The sequence below is a fragment of the Hyperolius riggenbachi genome, chromosome 2 (assembly GCF_040937935.1).
Source record: "Hyperolius riggenbachi isolate aHypRig1 chromosome 2, aHypRig1.pri, whole genome shotgun sequence".
NCBI classification, from domain to species: Eukaryota; Metazoa; Chordata; class Amphibia; order Anura; family Hyperoliidae; genus Hyperolius; species Hyperolius riggenbachi.
Genome location: NC_090647.1, coordinates 3,337,983 through 3,354,776, shown reverse-complemented (window position 1 = coordinate 3,354,776; position 16,794 = coordinate 3,337,983). Strand labels below are relative to the sequence as shown.

The window sequence follows — 16,794 nt, the reverse complement described above, 5'->3', positions numbered from 1 at the left end:
TAGTCTCCAAGCCTGTTTAATAACGTCTGATTATCATATAACTAGTCTCCAAGCCTGTTTAATAATGTCTGATTATTATATAACTAGTCTCCAAGCCTGTTTAATAACATCTGATTATTATATAACTAGTCTCCAAGCCTGTTTAATAATGTCTGATCATTATATAACTGGTCTCCAAGGCCAAGCCTGTTTAATAAAGTCTGATTATTATATAACTAGTCTCCAAGCCCGTTTAATAAAGTCTGATTATTATATAACTAGTCTCCAAGCCTGTTTAATAACATCTGATTATTATATAACTAGTCTCCAAGCCTGTTTAATAACATCTGATTATTATATAACTAGTCTCCAAGCCTGTTTAATAACATCTGATTATTATATAACTAGTCTCCAAGCCTTTTTAATAATGTCTGATTATTATATAACTAGTCTCCAAGCCTGTTTAATAACATCTGATTATTATATAACTAGTCTCCAAGCCTGTTTAATAACGTATGATTATTATATAACTAGTCTCCAAGCCTATTTAATAATGTCTGATTATCATATAACTAGTCTCCAAGCCTGTTTAATGATGTCTGATTATTATATAACTAGTCTCCAAGCCTATGTAATAATGTCTGATTATCATATAACTAGTCTCCAAGCCTGTTTAATAATGTCTGATTATCATATAACTAGTCTCCAAGCCTGTTTAATAATGTCTGATTATCATATAACTAGTCTCCAAGCCTGTTTAATAATGTCTGATTATCATATAACTAGTCTCCAAGCCTGTTTAATAACATCTGATTATTATATTACTAGTCTCCAAGCCTGTTTAATAAAGTCTGATTATCATATAACTAGTCTCCAAGCCTGTTTAATAATGTCTGATTATCATATAACTAGTCTCCAAGCCTGTTTAATAATGTCTGATTATCATATAACTAGTCTCCAAGCCTGTTTAATAACATCTGATTATTATATTACTAGTCTCCAAGCCTGTTTAATAAAGTCTGATTATCATATAACTAGTCTCCAAGCCTGTTTAATAATGTCTGATTATTATATAACTAGTCTCCAAGCCTGTTTAATAACATCTGATTATTATATAACTAGTCTCCAAGCCTGTTTAATAATGTCTGATCATTATATAACTAGTCTCCAAGGCCAAGCCTGTTTAATAAAGTCTGATTATTATATAACTAGTCTCCAAGCCCGTTTAATAAAGTCTGATTATTATATAACTAGTCTCCAAGCCTGTTTAATAACATCTGATTATTATATAACTAGTCTCCAAGCCTGTTTAATAACGTCTGATTATTATATAACTAGTCTCCAAGCCTATTTAATAATATCTGATTATCATATAACTAGTCTCCAAGCCTGTTTAATAAAGTCTGATTATCATATAACTAGTCTCCAAGCCTGTTTAATAATGTCTGATTATCATATAACTAGTCTCCAAGCCTGTTTAATAATGTTTGATTATCATATAACTAGTCTCCAAGCCTGTTTAATAATGTCTGATTATCATATAACTAGTCTCCAAGCCTGTTTAATAACATCTGATTATTATATAACTAGTCTCCAAGCCTGTTTAATAACGTCTGATTATCATATAACTAGTCTCCAAGCCTGTTTAATAATGTCTGATTATCATATAACTAGTCTCCAAGCCTGTTTAATGATGTCTGATTATTATATAACTAGTCTCCAAGCCTGTTTAATAATGTCTGATTATCATATAACTAGTCTCCAAGCCTGTTTAATAATGTCTGATTATCATATAACTAGTCTCCAAGCCTGTTTAATAATGTCTGATTATTATATAACTAGTCTCCAAGCCTGTTTAATAATGTCTGATTATCATATAACTAGTCTCCAAGCCTGTTTAATAATGTCTGATTATCATATAACTAGTCTCCAAGCCTGTTTAATAATGTCTGATTATCATATAACTAGTCTCCAAGCCCATTTAATAAAGTCTGATTATTGTATAACTAGTCTCCAAGCCTGTTTAATAACGTCTGATTATCATATAACTAGTCTCCAAGCCTGTTTAATAACGTCTGATTATTGTATAACTAGTCTCCAAGCCTGTTGGTTAATGGATGCGAGGGAACTGGCACGGGCCGTCCACAACCGTGTGCGTTTCCTCACGCATGCTCCTCCCCCGTACGCACATGCCCTAAGCCCGCCTAGGCGCGTCCTGCACATGCACGCCAGGCCACTGGTACGGATGGACGGTCACAGGAGGACGCTGTGACAGGGTATTATTATATAGGACACGACTAATAACTGCAGCCATTGCGTGCTCCCCCAGTGGCTGGAATAATAATGCCTTGTGTGATGTCATACGTGTTCCCTCCCACAGGTGACATCATATATGGAGGTCACATGACAGATGATGGAGACACACAAACTGTGATGGACGTCACCCAGCAATGTCTTCAGAACCTGCCTCATGATCAGTTCAGCCGCCGTCTCTCTAACTTCCTGTCTTCACTAGTGAGGGGCAGAGAAACAGGTGAGATTATGTATAATACTGTATAATCATGTAATGGAGAGAGGGGAGGAGCTCATACTTCTGGCCTGCAGATGGCGCTGTGATATTCTGATTGCATGGCATCTGTCTATGCTGCTGTAGACTTCCTGTCCTGCTGTGTGTGTGTGTGCTGCATACATAGCATGGCTGATGTCACAGGGCTGCAGTAACTTGTACATAAATCATGATCAGTTCAGCCGCCGTCTCTCTAACTTCCTGTCTTCACTAGTAAGGGGCGGAGTCACAGGTAGTCATATAATGGAGAGATGGGAGGAGCTCATACTTCTGGCCTGCAGATGGCGCTGTGATATACTGATTGCATGGCATCTAACTATGCTGCTTTAGACTTGTTGCTGTGTGCGTGCGTTCGTGCTGGAGATACATACAAACACAGAACATTTATATCACACTTTTCTCCTGGCGGACTCAAAGCGCCAGAGCTGCAGCCACTAGGACGCGCTCTATAGGCAGTAGCAGTGTTGGGGAGACTTGCCCAAGGTCTCCAACTGAATAGGTGCTGGCTTACTGAACAGGCCGAGCCGAGGTTCGAACCCTGGTCTCCTGTGTGAGAGGCAGAGCCCTTACCCAGCACACTGTCCAGCCACTATCCAGCCATAGCATGGCTGATGTCACAGGGCTGCAGTAACTTGTACATAAATCATGATCAGTTCAGCCGCTGTCTCTCTAACTTCCTGTCTGCACTAGTAAGGGGCGGAGTCACAGGTAGTCATATAATGGAGAGATGGGAGGAGCTCATACTTCTGGCCTGCAGATGGCGCTGTGATATTCTGATTGCATGGCATCTGTCTATGATGCTGTACACTTCCTGTCCTGCTGTGTATGTGCTGCATGGCTGATGTCACAGGGCTGCAGTAACTTGTACATAAACCTGCTCCAGTAATTCTGCATGAGTGATTACTGCACACAACACACTTTATATAACGGAGGGAGACAAGGAGATCCTTCTATCTCAGCAGAGACAGGGCCTGACGGGTTTCACCAAATCCAGAGGAGGAGCCTCAAGTAAGATAAAAGAACTGCACTCTGCAAGACTCAGCCACCACTAGCAGCCATGTGTGAACGATACTGCCATACACACACAGATTCCTGTACCGAAGGAGATCTTTCCCTGTCTATGGCACTATTACAACTTCATGCACTGCTGTCGAGCTGCTCGCACTCAGGCTGGCGTCACATATCTTGGGTCAGCCACGAGCGTTAGGTCAATCCATCGAGAACGGCACACACACAATGCAATCTCACACGGTACCAATGAACAATCCGAGCTACACTATAGCGCTGAACCGTAACACAATACACTGCAGTCTCTCTCTAGCAGATGTCAGATCTCTGCTTAGCACACAGTAGCTAGCTTATTAACCATTTCAGCCCGCGGGGATTTTTTACCTTATGCATCAGAGCAATTTTCACCTCCCATTCATTCGCTAATAACTTTATCACTACTTATCACAATTTATTGATCTATAGCTTGTTTTTTCCGCCACTAATTAGGCTTTCTTTGGGTGGTACATTTTGCTAAGAATTATTTTTTTCTAAATGCATTTTAACAGGAATATTAAGAAAAAAATGGAAAAAAATCATTATTTCTCAGTTTTCAGCCATTATAGCTTTAAAATAATCCACGCTACCATAATTAAAACCTATGCATTTTATTTGCCCATTTGTCTCGGTAATTATACCATTTAAATTTTGTTTCTATCACAATGTATGGCGCCAATATTTTATTTGGAAATAAAGGTGCATTGTTTCCGTTTTGCGTCCATCACTATTTACAAGCTTATAATTTAAAAATTTTTAGTAGTATACCCCCTTCACATGCATATTTAAAAAGTATGTCTTTTTTTTTCATAAAATTTTTTATTTGGGTAATAAACAGTTAATTTTTAATGTTATTATATGTGCAAATTGTAATGTAAAAAATATGTAGATGTAGTTTTACTATTTGGCCACAAGATGGCCACCTTCATTTTCGTTTTCCCTCCTTGTACTTCTCGCTAAGCGGAAGCACAAGGGGGATGCGGACATTTTTTCCAGGCAGAAAAACTGAAGCCTCTTGTAAGAGCGCTTTGGTTTTTCTGCTGGGGAGACGGATTGGTGATCGGGAACCATGTTCCCGTTCACTGATCCCAGGGCTACCGGAGGACACCACGGGGGAGCGCGCCAAAGCGCGGCAGAGGAGCAGCCGCCCGGACGTCTGGGCGGCAGAAATGGTTAAAGGGAACCTGAAGCAAGTCAAATCATTTAAAATAAACACATGAAGTAGCTGCAAATGAATATTACATACTTACCTCAAAGTCAGTTCCTCTATGAAGCTCACCATTTTCTTCTTACAGTGATCCCTTCCAGTTCTGACAATATTTTGTCAGAACTGAAATATACCAGTTGCTTTCAGTTATATATCAGCAGCTGGCAGTTACAGCTGAATGTGCAAGGTAATGTCCATGTTTCCCTATGGCTCAAGCGGGTGATATTACAGTGTAACAGTGTGCTGACCAGGAAGCTGTTATGGGGTAATGGCCATTTTTAAAATGGAGGACAGAGAATTCCACTGATCACAGGGGACAAACAGGACACAGGAGAGGAGAAAGAGATTGAGGAGTAGCTACACGGGAGGTAAGTATGACCTGTGTATGGTTATTTTGACTTTTTATTTTTAGTTCAGGTTCTCTCTAAATAAAAATGTATTATTCCAAAAGTGGAACAAATTCAGAAAGAATATATACAAAAATATTTAAAAAAACAAAAGTAAAAATTACAGAGACACACAAAAGGACATTTGCTTATAAAAGAAAAGGGAGAATAACAGAAATAAAACTTTACCAGCGTAACGTCTAAATCCTGGTGCAGGAGAACCCAATGCTGATTGGATCAGGGTAATCCTTGCTAAGGGTCGGAGCCCACTAACACAGCTGTGTCTGCTTTTAATTTACACATTAATGATAGAGATTCTGAAAAGCGGATATGACTGCGTCAGTGGGCTCAGGCCCTGAGTGTAGCAACCTCTGGGGAATTACACTTAATGATTCTATATGGGCATCCAATTTATAGCACAAAATGTACCTCTGGGCTCAATTATTCAATTTCCACATTGATATGTAAGGGAATGTCATCCTCTTTTGGTTAACAACACATCAGACAGTTTCAGCTGTCTCCAACACATCTGACAGTCTATTTATGTGCTTACACCGCTTCCTATTCTACCAAATGTCCAGCTGTTTGCATATGACAATAGCTTAACACCAATTACTGGCTGGGTGATATTCAAATGTCCTTACAGCACTCTTCAAAAGATATGCAAGTGCGCACACTTTACATATGAGGGTATCACAACCTGCTTACTGACGATCTTACACAGCAGACATTTCCAATGTGGACAAGATGGATTCCACATAAAATTAAAGTTAAAATGTCTACCATGACTTTATATTAAGGAGAGATATTTATATCATGGAGTTTGATCATGAAGGGTCCTGATGACCTCAGTTTCCACATCTGATGTCCCATTTTCTGCTATTCCAGGTTCTGTGACCAACAGCATGCTACGGTTGCTGCAGAAATTGTCCTCTCAGAGAAGTCCGGCTGTACTTGGCCTCAGTGAGGGACTCCACAGTGCCGTCATGGAAGCCTGCGGACACAAAGTGCTCATGGGTCTGCTGACATCACAAGACACCTGGACCAAAGAAGTCAACCATCCAACCAGTCACACACAGCAGATAGATGGCCTGGCTAGAAATGTGGGAGATCGATTTAGAAGATGTTCTTCAGGCTCCTCATATAGTCCACCATCAGGAGCCATCAGTGGGGAGAACCCTCTGAGCCTGTGTCTATCATTACTGACGGAGTTGGATGAGTTAATATCTGTTAAACAGCGAGAGATAGACAATTTATACATCAGACAGAGGGAGATGGACAGTCTGGACACCAAGTGTGGCCTACAAGAGGAAGAAGAATGTTCTCATGACCAGCAGAGAGACTCTACGGACACAGCTCAGAACATGGAGGAGGAGAGCATAAACACTGAGAGGGCAAAGGGGAGATGGTCAAGTGAGAAGAAAGAGAAGACCTTTTCAATGCATGGACAAAGTTGGAGACCTCAGCCTATACTGGGCTTTCTGCTGGAAGAATGGGATCTGCTCAGTGGCCTAATCCATAAAGTGACTGAAGAAGTAAAAGCCGCAGAGTCACTTTGTCAGTGCTCACGTTGTGAGGCGATAAGGAGAGCATTATCTCAAGGATGTGTACCCACATGGTGGAACGTCTACTCTTCTGACTCTCCTAACCGCACACTTATGGCCTGGAACTCAGGTCTACAATCCCGAATGAAACATTTCTCCACCTACATTATTGATCCATCTCCTCACAATGTTACCTACAACCTGAGCGCCTTCCAACACCCATCACGACTTCTCCAGTGCGTGCTGATGGAGCAAGCCCTGAAAGATCTCCGGGAGCTTAATGCATATTCACTACACATACAGGTAAGGATGAGACCATGCTGAGAGCACAGGAAACCCACCACTGAAGTGTACACACATGTAGTGGGAGGGGCAAGGAGTATATGTACATGGGGAGACACTGGTGAGAGTACAGGAACTCCTCCTACTATGGCTACACACACAGGCGGTGGGAGGGACAGGGAGTATATGTACATGGAAAGACACTGGTGGGGAGTACAGGAGCTCCTCCTACTATGGTTACACACACGCGGGTGGTGGGAGGGACAGGGAGCATATGTACATGGGAAGACACTGGTGAGAGTACAGGAACTCCTCCTACAATGGTTACAAACGCAGGTGGTGGGAGGGACAGGGAGTATATATACATGGGCAGACACTGGTGGGAGTACAGGAACTCCTCCTACAATGGTTACACACGCAGGTGGTGGGAGGGACAGGGAGTATATATACATGGGCAGACACTGGTGAGAGTACAGGAACTCCTCCCTCTATGGCTACACACGCAGGCGGTGGGAGGGACAGGGAGTATATGTACATGGGGAGACACTGGTGGGGGAGTACAGGAACTCCTCCCTCTATGGTTACACACGCGGGTGGTGGGAGGGGAAGGAAGTATATGTACATGGGGAGACACTGGTGAGAGTACAGGAACTCCTCCTACTATGGCTACACACACAGGCGGTGGGAGGGACAGGGAGTATATGTACATGGGAAGACACTGGCGGGGAGTACAGGAGCTCCTCCTACTATGGTTACACACGCAGGTGGTGGGAGGGACAGGGAGTATATATACATGGGCAGACACTGGTGGGAGTACAGGAACTCCTCCTACAATGGTTACACACGCAGGTGGTGGGAGGGACAGGGAGTATATATACATGGGCAGACACTGGTGGGAGTACAGGAACTCCTCCTACAATGGTTACACACGCAGGTGGTGGGAGGGACAGGGAGTATATATACATGGGCAGACACTGGTGAGAGTACAGGAACTCCTCCCTCTATGGCTACACACGCAGGCGGTGGGAGGGACAGGGAGTATATGTACATGGGGAGACACTGGTGGGGGAGTACAGGAACTCCTCCCTCTATGGTTACACACGCGGGTGGTGGGAGGGGAAGGAAGTATATGTACATGGGGAGACACTGGTGAGAGTACAGGAACTCCTCCTACAATGGTTACACACGCAGGCAGTGGGAGGGACAGGGAGTATATATACATGGACAGACACTGGTGAGAGTACAGGAACTCCTCCCTCTATGGCTACACACGCAGGCGGTGGGAGGGATAGGGAGTATATGTACATGGGGAGACACTGGTGAGAGTACAGGAACTCCTCCCTCTATGGCTACACACGCAGGCGGTGGGAGGGACAGGGAGTATATGTACATGGGGAAACACTGGTGGGGGAGTACAGGAACTCCTCCCTCTATGGTTACACACGCGGGTGGTGGGAGGGACAGGGAGTATATATACATAGGGAGACACTGGTGGGGGAGCACAGGAGCTACTCCCTCTACGGTTACACACGCAGGTGGTGGGAGGGGAAGGAAGTATATTTACATGGGGAGACACTAGGTTTGTGTAGTTATGAAAGAGCAGTTTGAGGTTTAAGATCGTTTATGCAGGTTAGGTTGGTCATGGTAGAGCAGGTTTTTTTGGGTTATGGTTACAATATTATGGATTTTGAAGAATTAGGTTTTCTTATTTAGGTTAAGCTGGTAATGGTAGGGCAGGGAGAAGTATTAATCTTGGTAGAGCAGTGTGTAGGGTTAGGATTGGTTGCTCGGGGTAGGGTGGTCATGGTAGAGCAGTGTGTAGGTATAGGATTGGTTACTCGGGGTAGGGTGGTCATGGTAGAGCAGTGTGTAGGGATAGGATTGGTTGCTCGGGTAGGGTGGTGATGGTAGAGCAGTGTGTAGGGTTAGGATTGGTTACTTGGGGCAGGGTGGTCATGGTAGAGCAGTGTGTAGGGTTAGGATTGGTTACTCGGGGTAGGGTGGCCATGGTAGAGCAGTGTGTAGGGTTAGAATTGGTTACGTGGGGTAGGGTGGTGATGGTAGAGCAGTGTGTAGGGTTAGGATTAGTTATGTGGGGTAGGGTGGTGATGGTAGAGCAGTGTGTAAGGTTAGGATTGGTTACTTGGGGTAGGGTGGTCATGGTAGAGCAGTTTGTAAGGTTAGGATTGGTTACTTGGGGTAGGGTGGTCATGGTAGAGCAGAGTGTAGGGATATGATTGGTTACTCGGGGTAGGGTGGTCATGGTAGAGCAGTGTGTAGGGTTAGGATTGGTTACTCGGGGTAGGGTGGTCATGGTAGAGCAGTGTGTAGGGTTAGGATTGGTTACTTGGGGTAGGGTGGTCATGGTAGAGCAGTGTGTAGGGTTAGGATTGGTTGCTCGGGGTAGGGTGGTCATGGTAGAGCAGTGTGTAGGGTTAGGATTAGTTACTTGGGGCAGGGTGGCCATGGTAGAGCAGTGTGTAGGGTTAGAATTGGTTACTTGGGGCAGGGTGGCCATGGTAGAGCAGTTTGTAGGGTTAGGATTGGTTACTTGGGGTAGGGTGGTCATGGTAGAGCAATGTGTAGGGATAGGATTGGTTACGCGGGGTAGGGTGGTCATGGTAGAGCAGTGGGTAGGGTCAGGATTGGTTACTCGGGGTAGGGTGGTCATAGTAGAGCATGTGTAGGGTTAGAATTGGTTACGTGGGGTAGGGTGGTGATGGTAGAGCAGTGTGTAGGGTTAGGATTAGTTACGTGGGGTAGGATGGTGATGGTAGAGCAGTGTTTAGGGTTAGGATTGGTTACACGGGTAGGGTGGTCATGGTAGAGCAGTGTGTAGGGTTAGGATTGGTTACTTGGGGTAGGGTGGTCATGGTAGAGCAATGTGTAGGGTTAGGATTGGTTACTTGGGGTAGGGTGGTCATGGTAGAGCAGTGTGTAGGGTTAGGATTGGTTGCTCGGGTAGGGTGGTCATGGTAGAGCAGTGGGTAGGGTCAGGATTGGTTGCTCTGGGTAGGGTGGTCATGGTAGAGCAGTGTGTAGGGTTAGGATTGGTTACTTGGGGTAGGGTGGTCATGGTAGAGCAATGTGTAGGGTTAGGATTGGTTACTTGGGGTAGGGTGGTCATGGTAGAGCAGTGTGTAGGGTTAAGATTGGTTACGCGGGGTAGGGTGGTCATGGTAGAGCAGTGGGTAGGGTTAGGATTGGTTACTTGGGGTAGGGTGGTCATGGTAGAGCAGTTTGTAGGGTTAGGATTGGTTACTTGGGGTAGGGTGGTCATGGTAGAGCAGTGTGTAGGGTTAGGATTGGTTGCTCGGGTAGGGTGGTCATGGTAGAGCAGTGGGTAGGGTCAGGATTGGTTGCTCTGGGTAGGGTGGTCATGGTAGAGCAGTGTGTAGGGTTAGGATTGGTTACTTGGGGTAGGGTGGTCATGGTAGAGCAATGTGTAGGGTTAGGATTGGTTACTTGGGGTAGGGTGGTCATGGTAGAGCAGTGTGTAGGGTTAAGATTGGTTACGCGGGGTAGGGTGGTCATGGTAGAGCAGTGGGTAGGGTTAGGATTGGTTACTTGGGGTAGGGTGGTCATGGTAGAGCAGTTTGTAGGGTTAGGATTGGTTACTTGGGGTAGGGTGGTCATGGTAGAGCAGTGTGTAGGGTTAGGATTGGTTGCTCGGGTAGGGTGGTCATGGTAGAGCAGTGGGTAGGGTCAGGATTGGTTGCTCTGGGTAGGGTGGTCATGGTAGAGCAGTGTGTAGGGTTAGGATTGGTTACGCGGGGTAGGGTGGTCATGGTAGAGCAGTGGGTAGGGTTAGGATTGGTTACTTGGGGTAGGGTGGTCATGGTAGAGCAGTGTGTAGGGTTAGGATTGGTTGCTCGGGGTAGGGTGGTCATGGTAGAGCAGTGTGTAGGGATAGGATTGGTTACTTGGGGTAGGGTGGTCATGGTAGAGCAGTGTGTAGGGATAGGATTGGTTGCTCGGGTAGGGTGGTGATGGTAGAGCAGTGTGTAGGGTTAGGATTGGTTACTTGAGGTAGGGTGGTCATGGTAGAGCAGTGTGTAGGGTTAGGATTGGTTACTCGGGGTAGGGTGGTCATGGTAGAGCAGTGTGTAGGGTTAGGATTGGTTACTCGGGGTAGGGTGGTCATGGTAGAGCAGTGTGTAGGGTTAGGATTGGTTGCTCGGGGTAGGGTGGTCATGGTAGAGCAGTGGGTAGGGTTAGGATTGGTTGCTCGGGGTAGGGTGGTCATGGTAGAGCAGAGGGTAGGGTGAGGATTGGTTGCTCGGGTTAGAGTGGTCATGGTAGAGCAGTGGGTAGGGTTAGGATTGGTTGCTCGGGGTAGGGTGGTCATGGTAGAGCAGTGTGTAGGGATAAGATTGGTTGCTCGGGGTAGGGTGGTCATGGTAGAGCAGTGTGTAGGGTTAGGATTGGTTGCTCAGGGTAGGGTGGTCATGGTAGAGCAGTGGGTAGGGTTAGGATTGGTTGCTCGGGGTAGGGTGGTCATGGTAGAGCAGTGTGTAGGGATAAGATTGGTTGCTCGGGGTAGGGTGGTCGTGGTAGAGCAGTGTGTAGGGTTAGGATTGGTTGCTCGGGGTAGGGTGGTCATGGTAGAGCAGTGTGTAGGGTTAGGATTGGTTACTCGGGGTAGGGTGGTCATGGTAGAGCAGTGTGTAGGGTTAGGATTGGTTTCTCGGGGTAGGGTGGTCATGGTAGAGCAGTGGGTAGGGTTAGGATTGGTTGCTCGGGGTAGGGTGGTCATGGTAGAGCAGAGGGTAGGGTGAGGATTGGTTGCTCGGGTTAGAGTGGTCATGGTAGAGCAGTGTGTAGGGATAAGATTGGTTGCTCGGGGTAGGGTGGTGATGGTAGAGCAGTGTGTAGGGTTAGGATTGGTTGCTCGGGGTAGGGTGGTGATGGTAGAGCAGTGTGTAGGGTTAGGATTGGTTGCTCGGGGTAGGGTGGTCATGGTAGAGCAGTGTGTAGGGTTAGGATTGGTTGCTCGGGGTAGGGTGGTCATGGTAGAGCAGTGTGTAGGGATAAGATTGGTTGCTCGGGGTAGGGTGGTCATGGTAGAGCAGTGTGTAGGGTTAGGATTGGTTGCTAAGGGTAGGGTGGTCATGGTAGAGCAGTGGGTAGGGTTAGGATTGGTTGCTCGGGGTAGGGTGGTCATGGTAGAGCAGTGTGTAGGGATAAGATTGGTTTGCTCGGGGTAGGGTGGTCATGGTAGAGCAGTGTGTAGGGTTAGGATTGGTTGCTCGGGGTAGGGTGGTCATGGTAGAGCAGTGTGTAGGGTTAGGATTGGTTGCTCAGGGTAGGGTGGTCATGGTAGAGCAGTGGGTAGGGTTAAGATTGGTTGCTCGGGGTAGGGTGGTCATGGTAGAGCAGTGTGTAGGGATAAGATTGGTTGCTCGGGGTAGGGTGGTCATGGTAGAGCAGTGTGTAGGGTTAGGATTGGTTGCTCGGGGTAGGGTGGTCATGGTAGAGCAGTGTGTAGGGTTAGGATTGGTTGCTCGGGGTAGGGTGGTCATGGTAGAGCAGTTTGTAGGGTTAGGATTGGTTGCTCGGGGTAGGGTGGTCATGGTAGAGCAGTTTGTAGGGTTAGGATTGGTTGCTCAGGGTAGGGTGGTCATGGTAGAGCAGTGGGTAGGGTTAGGATTGGTTGCTCAGGGTAGGGTGGTCATGGTAGAGCAGTGTGTAGGGTTAGGATTGGTTGCTCGGGGTAGGGTGGTCATGGTAGAGCAGTGGGTAGGGTTAGGATTGGTTGCTCAGGGTAGGGTGGTCATGGTAGAGCAGTGTGTAGGGTTAGGATTGGTTGCTCGGGGTAGGGTGGTCATGGTAGAGCAGTGTGTAGGGTTAGGATTGGTTGCTCGGGGTAGGGTGGTCATGGTAGAGCAGTGTGTAGGGTTAGGATTGGTTGCTCGGGGTAGGGTGGTCATGGTAGAGCAGTGTGTAGGGTTAGGATTGGTTGCTCGGGGTAGGGTGGTCATGGTAGAGCAGTGTGTAGGGTTAGGATTGGTTGCTCGGGGTAGGGTGGTGATGGTAGAGCAGTGTGTAGGGTTAGGATTGGTTGCTCGGGGTAGGGTGGTCATGGTAGAGCAGTGTGTAGGGTTAGGATTGCTTGCTCGGGGTAGGGTGGTCATGGTAGAGCAGAGGGTAGGGTTAGGATTGGTTACTTGGGGTAGGGTGGTCATGGTAGAGCAGTGTGTAGGGTTAGGATTGGTTGCTCGGGGTAGGGTGGTCATGGTAGAGCAGTGTGTAGGGTTAGGATTGGTTGCTCGGGGTAGGGTGGTCATGGTAGAGCAGTGTGTAGGGTTAGGATTGGTTGCTCGGGGTAGGGTGGTCATGGTAGAGCAGTGTGTAGGGTTAGGATTGGTTGCTCGGGGTAGGGTGGTCATGGTAGAGCAGTGTGTAGGGTTAGGATTGGTTGCTCGGGGTAGGGTGGTCATGGTAGAGCAGTTTGTTACTAATTACATTGTAGAAATAGCATTGGGGTTTTTTAGGTTAAAGTGGACCTGAACTTTTTTGTGTCTAATCACAAATTGTAATCTGATCTCTCCCTGTGTCACATGACTGTCATGGCAGATAAGCACATCTGAAAGCACAGGCTGTAAACAATACGTCTGCTTCTGTGAAAGCAGGAAGAAGACACACTGCATATTTATTTTAGGATTTGTATCAGCTGTAACAAAGACATGTTATTATTCGGTTGTGTATCTTTTAGAGCAGAGGACATTCTGAGTTTTGGTCTGTTTTAAATGATTGTACAAATAACATACAACAACTTGTACAGGATTGCATGAAATGTAGGCGAATGCTGAGATAGTGTTAGCTAAACATATATGCAACGGTATTATTGTCCGGAAGCAGAGAATAAAATAACATCTAACAGTATTATAAAGCAGAGTATGTGCCCAGAGATTGGTATAAGTGCTGATTGTATTATCGCAGGTTGCTCGCAAGCTAAAGCCAGGCAGGTCAATGGTATAGATTCTACCAGAGCCTTATTAGTGCCTTTCCCAGTAATCCCCTCACTCACCAGCATACATGGGCTTTCTGACACCATGCTAAAGTGAAAAATGAGAAGTGTACAGAGGAACAATAAGTATTGCTTTGTGGGAGCCTTCTGGTGTCTGCACTCTAGATCAGCCACTTGTCCAGAGGTGTGCCGATAGTCGTGGTCTGTGTTGAGTAGGCTGTGGCCACATATGTGGGCACACATAGATGCTGGGCACCTTGCTGCCAGCACTTACATGATCTGGTGGGCTGTTCCCCTCTGTGGTGGATCCTTGGTTGGGAATTCCGGTACTCTGAGCTCCGGCCAGTAGCTCAGGTTGTCCCATCCGCGATCTTTTGAAGCTTCTGTGCACAGTTTACTGCTGCCAGATCGTTGTGATGTGCTTCCTGTGACATCACTGTTGGATCCCACTCTATTTTCTGTGGTAAAAACTTACTTGGGTTGCGGGTTATGGTTGTTGGATACTTGGGTTGAGGTGTAATATGGTTGTTGGATATTTGGGTTGGGGGGGGGGGGGGGTTATGGTTGTTGGATACTAGGGTTTGGGAGATTATGGTTTTTGGATATTTGGGTTGGGGGGGGGGGGTACAGTTGTTGGATACTTGGGTTTGAGAGATTACGGTTGTTGGATATTTGGGTTGGGGGAGGTTACAGTTGTTGGGTACTTGGGTTTGGGAGATTACGGTTGTTTGTTATTTGGGTTGGGGGGGTTGCAGTTGTTGGGTACTTGGGTTTGGGAGATTACGGTTGTTTGTTATTTGGGTTGGGGGGGTTGCAGTTGTTGGGTACTTGGGTTTGGGAGATTATGGTTGTTGGATATTTGTGTGGGTGGAGGGGGTAACAGTTGTTGGGCACTTGTGTTTGGGAGATTGCAGTTGTTGGATATTTGGGTGGGGGGGGGGGGGGTTAAAGTTGTTGGGTACTTGGGTTTGGGAGATTACGGTTGTTGGATATTTGGGTTGGGGGGGGGGGGGGGGGTTATGGTTGGTGGATATTTGGGTTGGGGGGGGGGGGTTACGGTCGTTGGATATTTGGGTTGGGAGGGAGGCGGCTCAAGCAACATATGATAGTATTGCAATGAAGCTTGCACCAGCCCACATGTTGGTAATGGGCAGGATTTGTATCAGCACACATGACAGGAAGTGGGTGGGACTTATAGTGCTTGGTTTGGTGGAATATTACTGAATTGTGATCTCTTGTTCTCTCTCCCTTTGATTGGCAGGTGTTGGACAGAAGAGCACCTCAGGTGGACGGTGCGGGAATTGCACTGTGTGGGGTATATTTGCAGAACGCTCTGTGGGACACCAGGCTGGGTACCCTGCAGGAGACTCTGTCCCCAAAGCTCTGTGCGCTGCCATTGGTTCAGGTGACAGCTGTGCAAGATCGAGAGAGAGGGATGAGTCCCTCTACCTGTGGACCATATTATCTGTGTCCAGTGTATCCCCATCAGGCCCCTGAGGGCCAGTCCCAGCACCAGCAGAGTCCTATACTGTATATACCCCTCCCTAGCAGCATCTCTCCCAGCGTGTGGCGACTGCGCAGGGTGCATGCCCTCTGCCTGCTGTGACATCACATATTGTGGTATACCTGCGTCTGAGCTCCCTCCACCAGTGATTACACAGGGCTCTGACGCCTTCTCCATGAGAGACTCCAACCATCATCGATTACAAAGGGCTCTGACGCCTCCTCTGTGAGACTCCACCCACCAGCGATTACACAGACTTCTGATGCCTCCTTCATGAGACTCCACCCACCAGTGATTACACAGGGCTCTGACGCCTCCTCTGTGAGAGACTCCACCCACCAGCAATTACACAGAGCTCTGACACCTCTTCCACTCCACCCACTTACTAAGATCGACAGCAGAATAAGAGCCAGAAGATGATGAATAGCATAATTAAGTAAATAAATAGGCACAAAAATGATTTCGGTCTAATAATTCAGTGGTAATGCTGCCCTAATTTGCAGCCTGATTACATTATCTGCAGCCTGTACACATACACTACTGTGGTGGTATCCTGCTGGTCTGACACCTCCCCCTTCACATCTGCAGCCTGTACACATACACTGCTGTGGTGGTATCCTGCTGGTCTGACACCTCCCCCTCACACTCTTGCAGGATGCTGGCATTATCTGCAGCCTGTACACATGCACTGCTGTGGTGGTATCCTGCTGGTCTGACACCTCCCCTTCACATTATCTGCAGCCTGTACACATGCACTGCTGTGGTGGTATCCTGCTGGTCTGACACCTCCCCCTCACATTATCTGCAGCCTGTACACATACACTGCTGTGGTGGTATGCTGCTGGTCTGACACCTCCCCCTCACATTATCTGCAGCCTGTACACATACACTACTGTGGTGGTATCCTGCTGGTCTGACACCTCCCCCTTCACATCTGCAGCCTGTACACATACACTGCTGTGGTGGTATCCTGCTGGTCTGACACCTCCCCCTCACATTATCTGCAGCCTGTACACATACACTGCTGTGGTGGTATCCTGCTGGTCTGACACCTCCCCCTCACATTATCTGCAGCCTGTACACATACACTGCTGTGGTGGTATCCTGCTGGTCTGACACCTCCACCCCCTCACATTATCTGCAGCCTGTACACATACACTGCTGTGGTGGTATCCTGCTGGTCTGACTCCTCCCCCTCACATTATCTACAGCCTGTACACATACACTGCTGTGGTGGTATCCTGCTGGTCTGACACCTCCACCCCCTCACATTATCTGCAGCCTGTACACATACACTGCTGTGGTGGTATCC

At 46.9% G+C, this 16,794-nt stretch overlaps 1 protein-coding gene across 3 annotated transcripts in view; it reads left to right on the top strand.

The window, feature by feature from the left end:
- Positions 1–15,942, top strand: part of DNHD1 (dynein heavy chain domain 1) — a 445,323-nt gene extending 429,381 nt beyond the window's left edge. For all 3 annotated transcript variants that reach the window (XM_068266455.1, XM_068266454.1, XM_068266453.1), the window contains exons 42-44: positions 2,360–2,512; positions 6,071–7,029; positions 15,240–15,942. In XM_068266455.1, the coding sequence (XP_068122556.1) occupies positions 2,360–2,512; positions 6,071–7,029; positions 15,240–15,584 (1,457 nt within the window). In that variant the 3' untranslated portion in view covers positions 15,585–15,942. The remainder of the gene's footprint in view (positions 1–2,359; positions 2,513–6,070; positions 7,030–15,239) is intronic.
- The last annotated feature ends 852 nt before the right edge of the window (positions 15,943–16,794 follow it).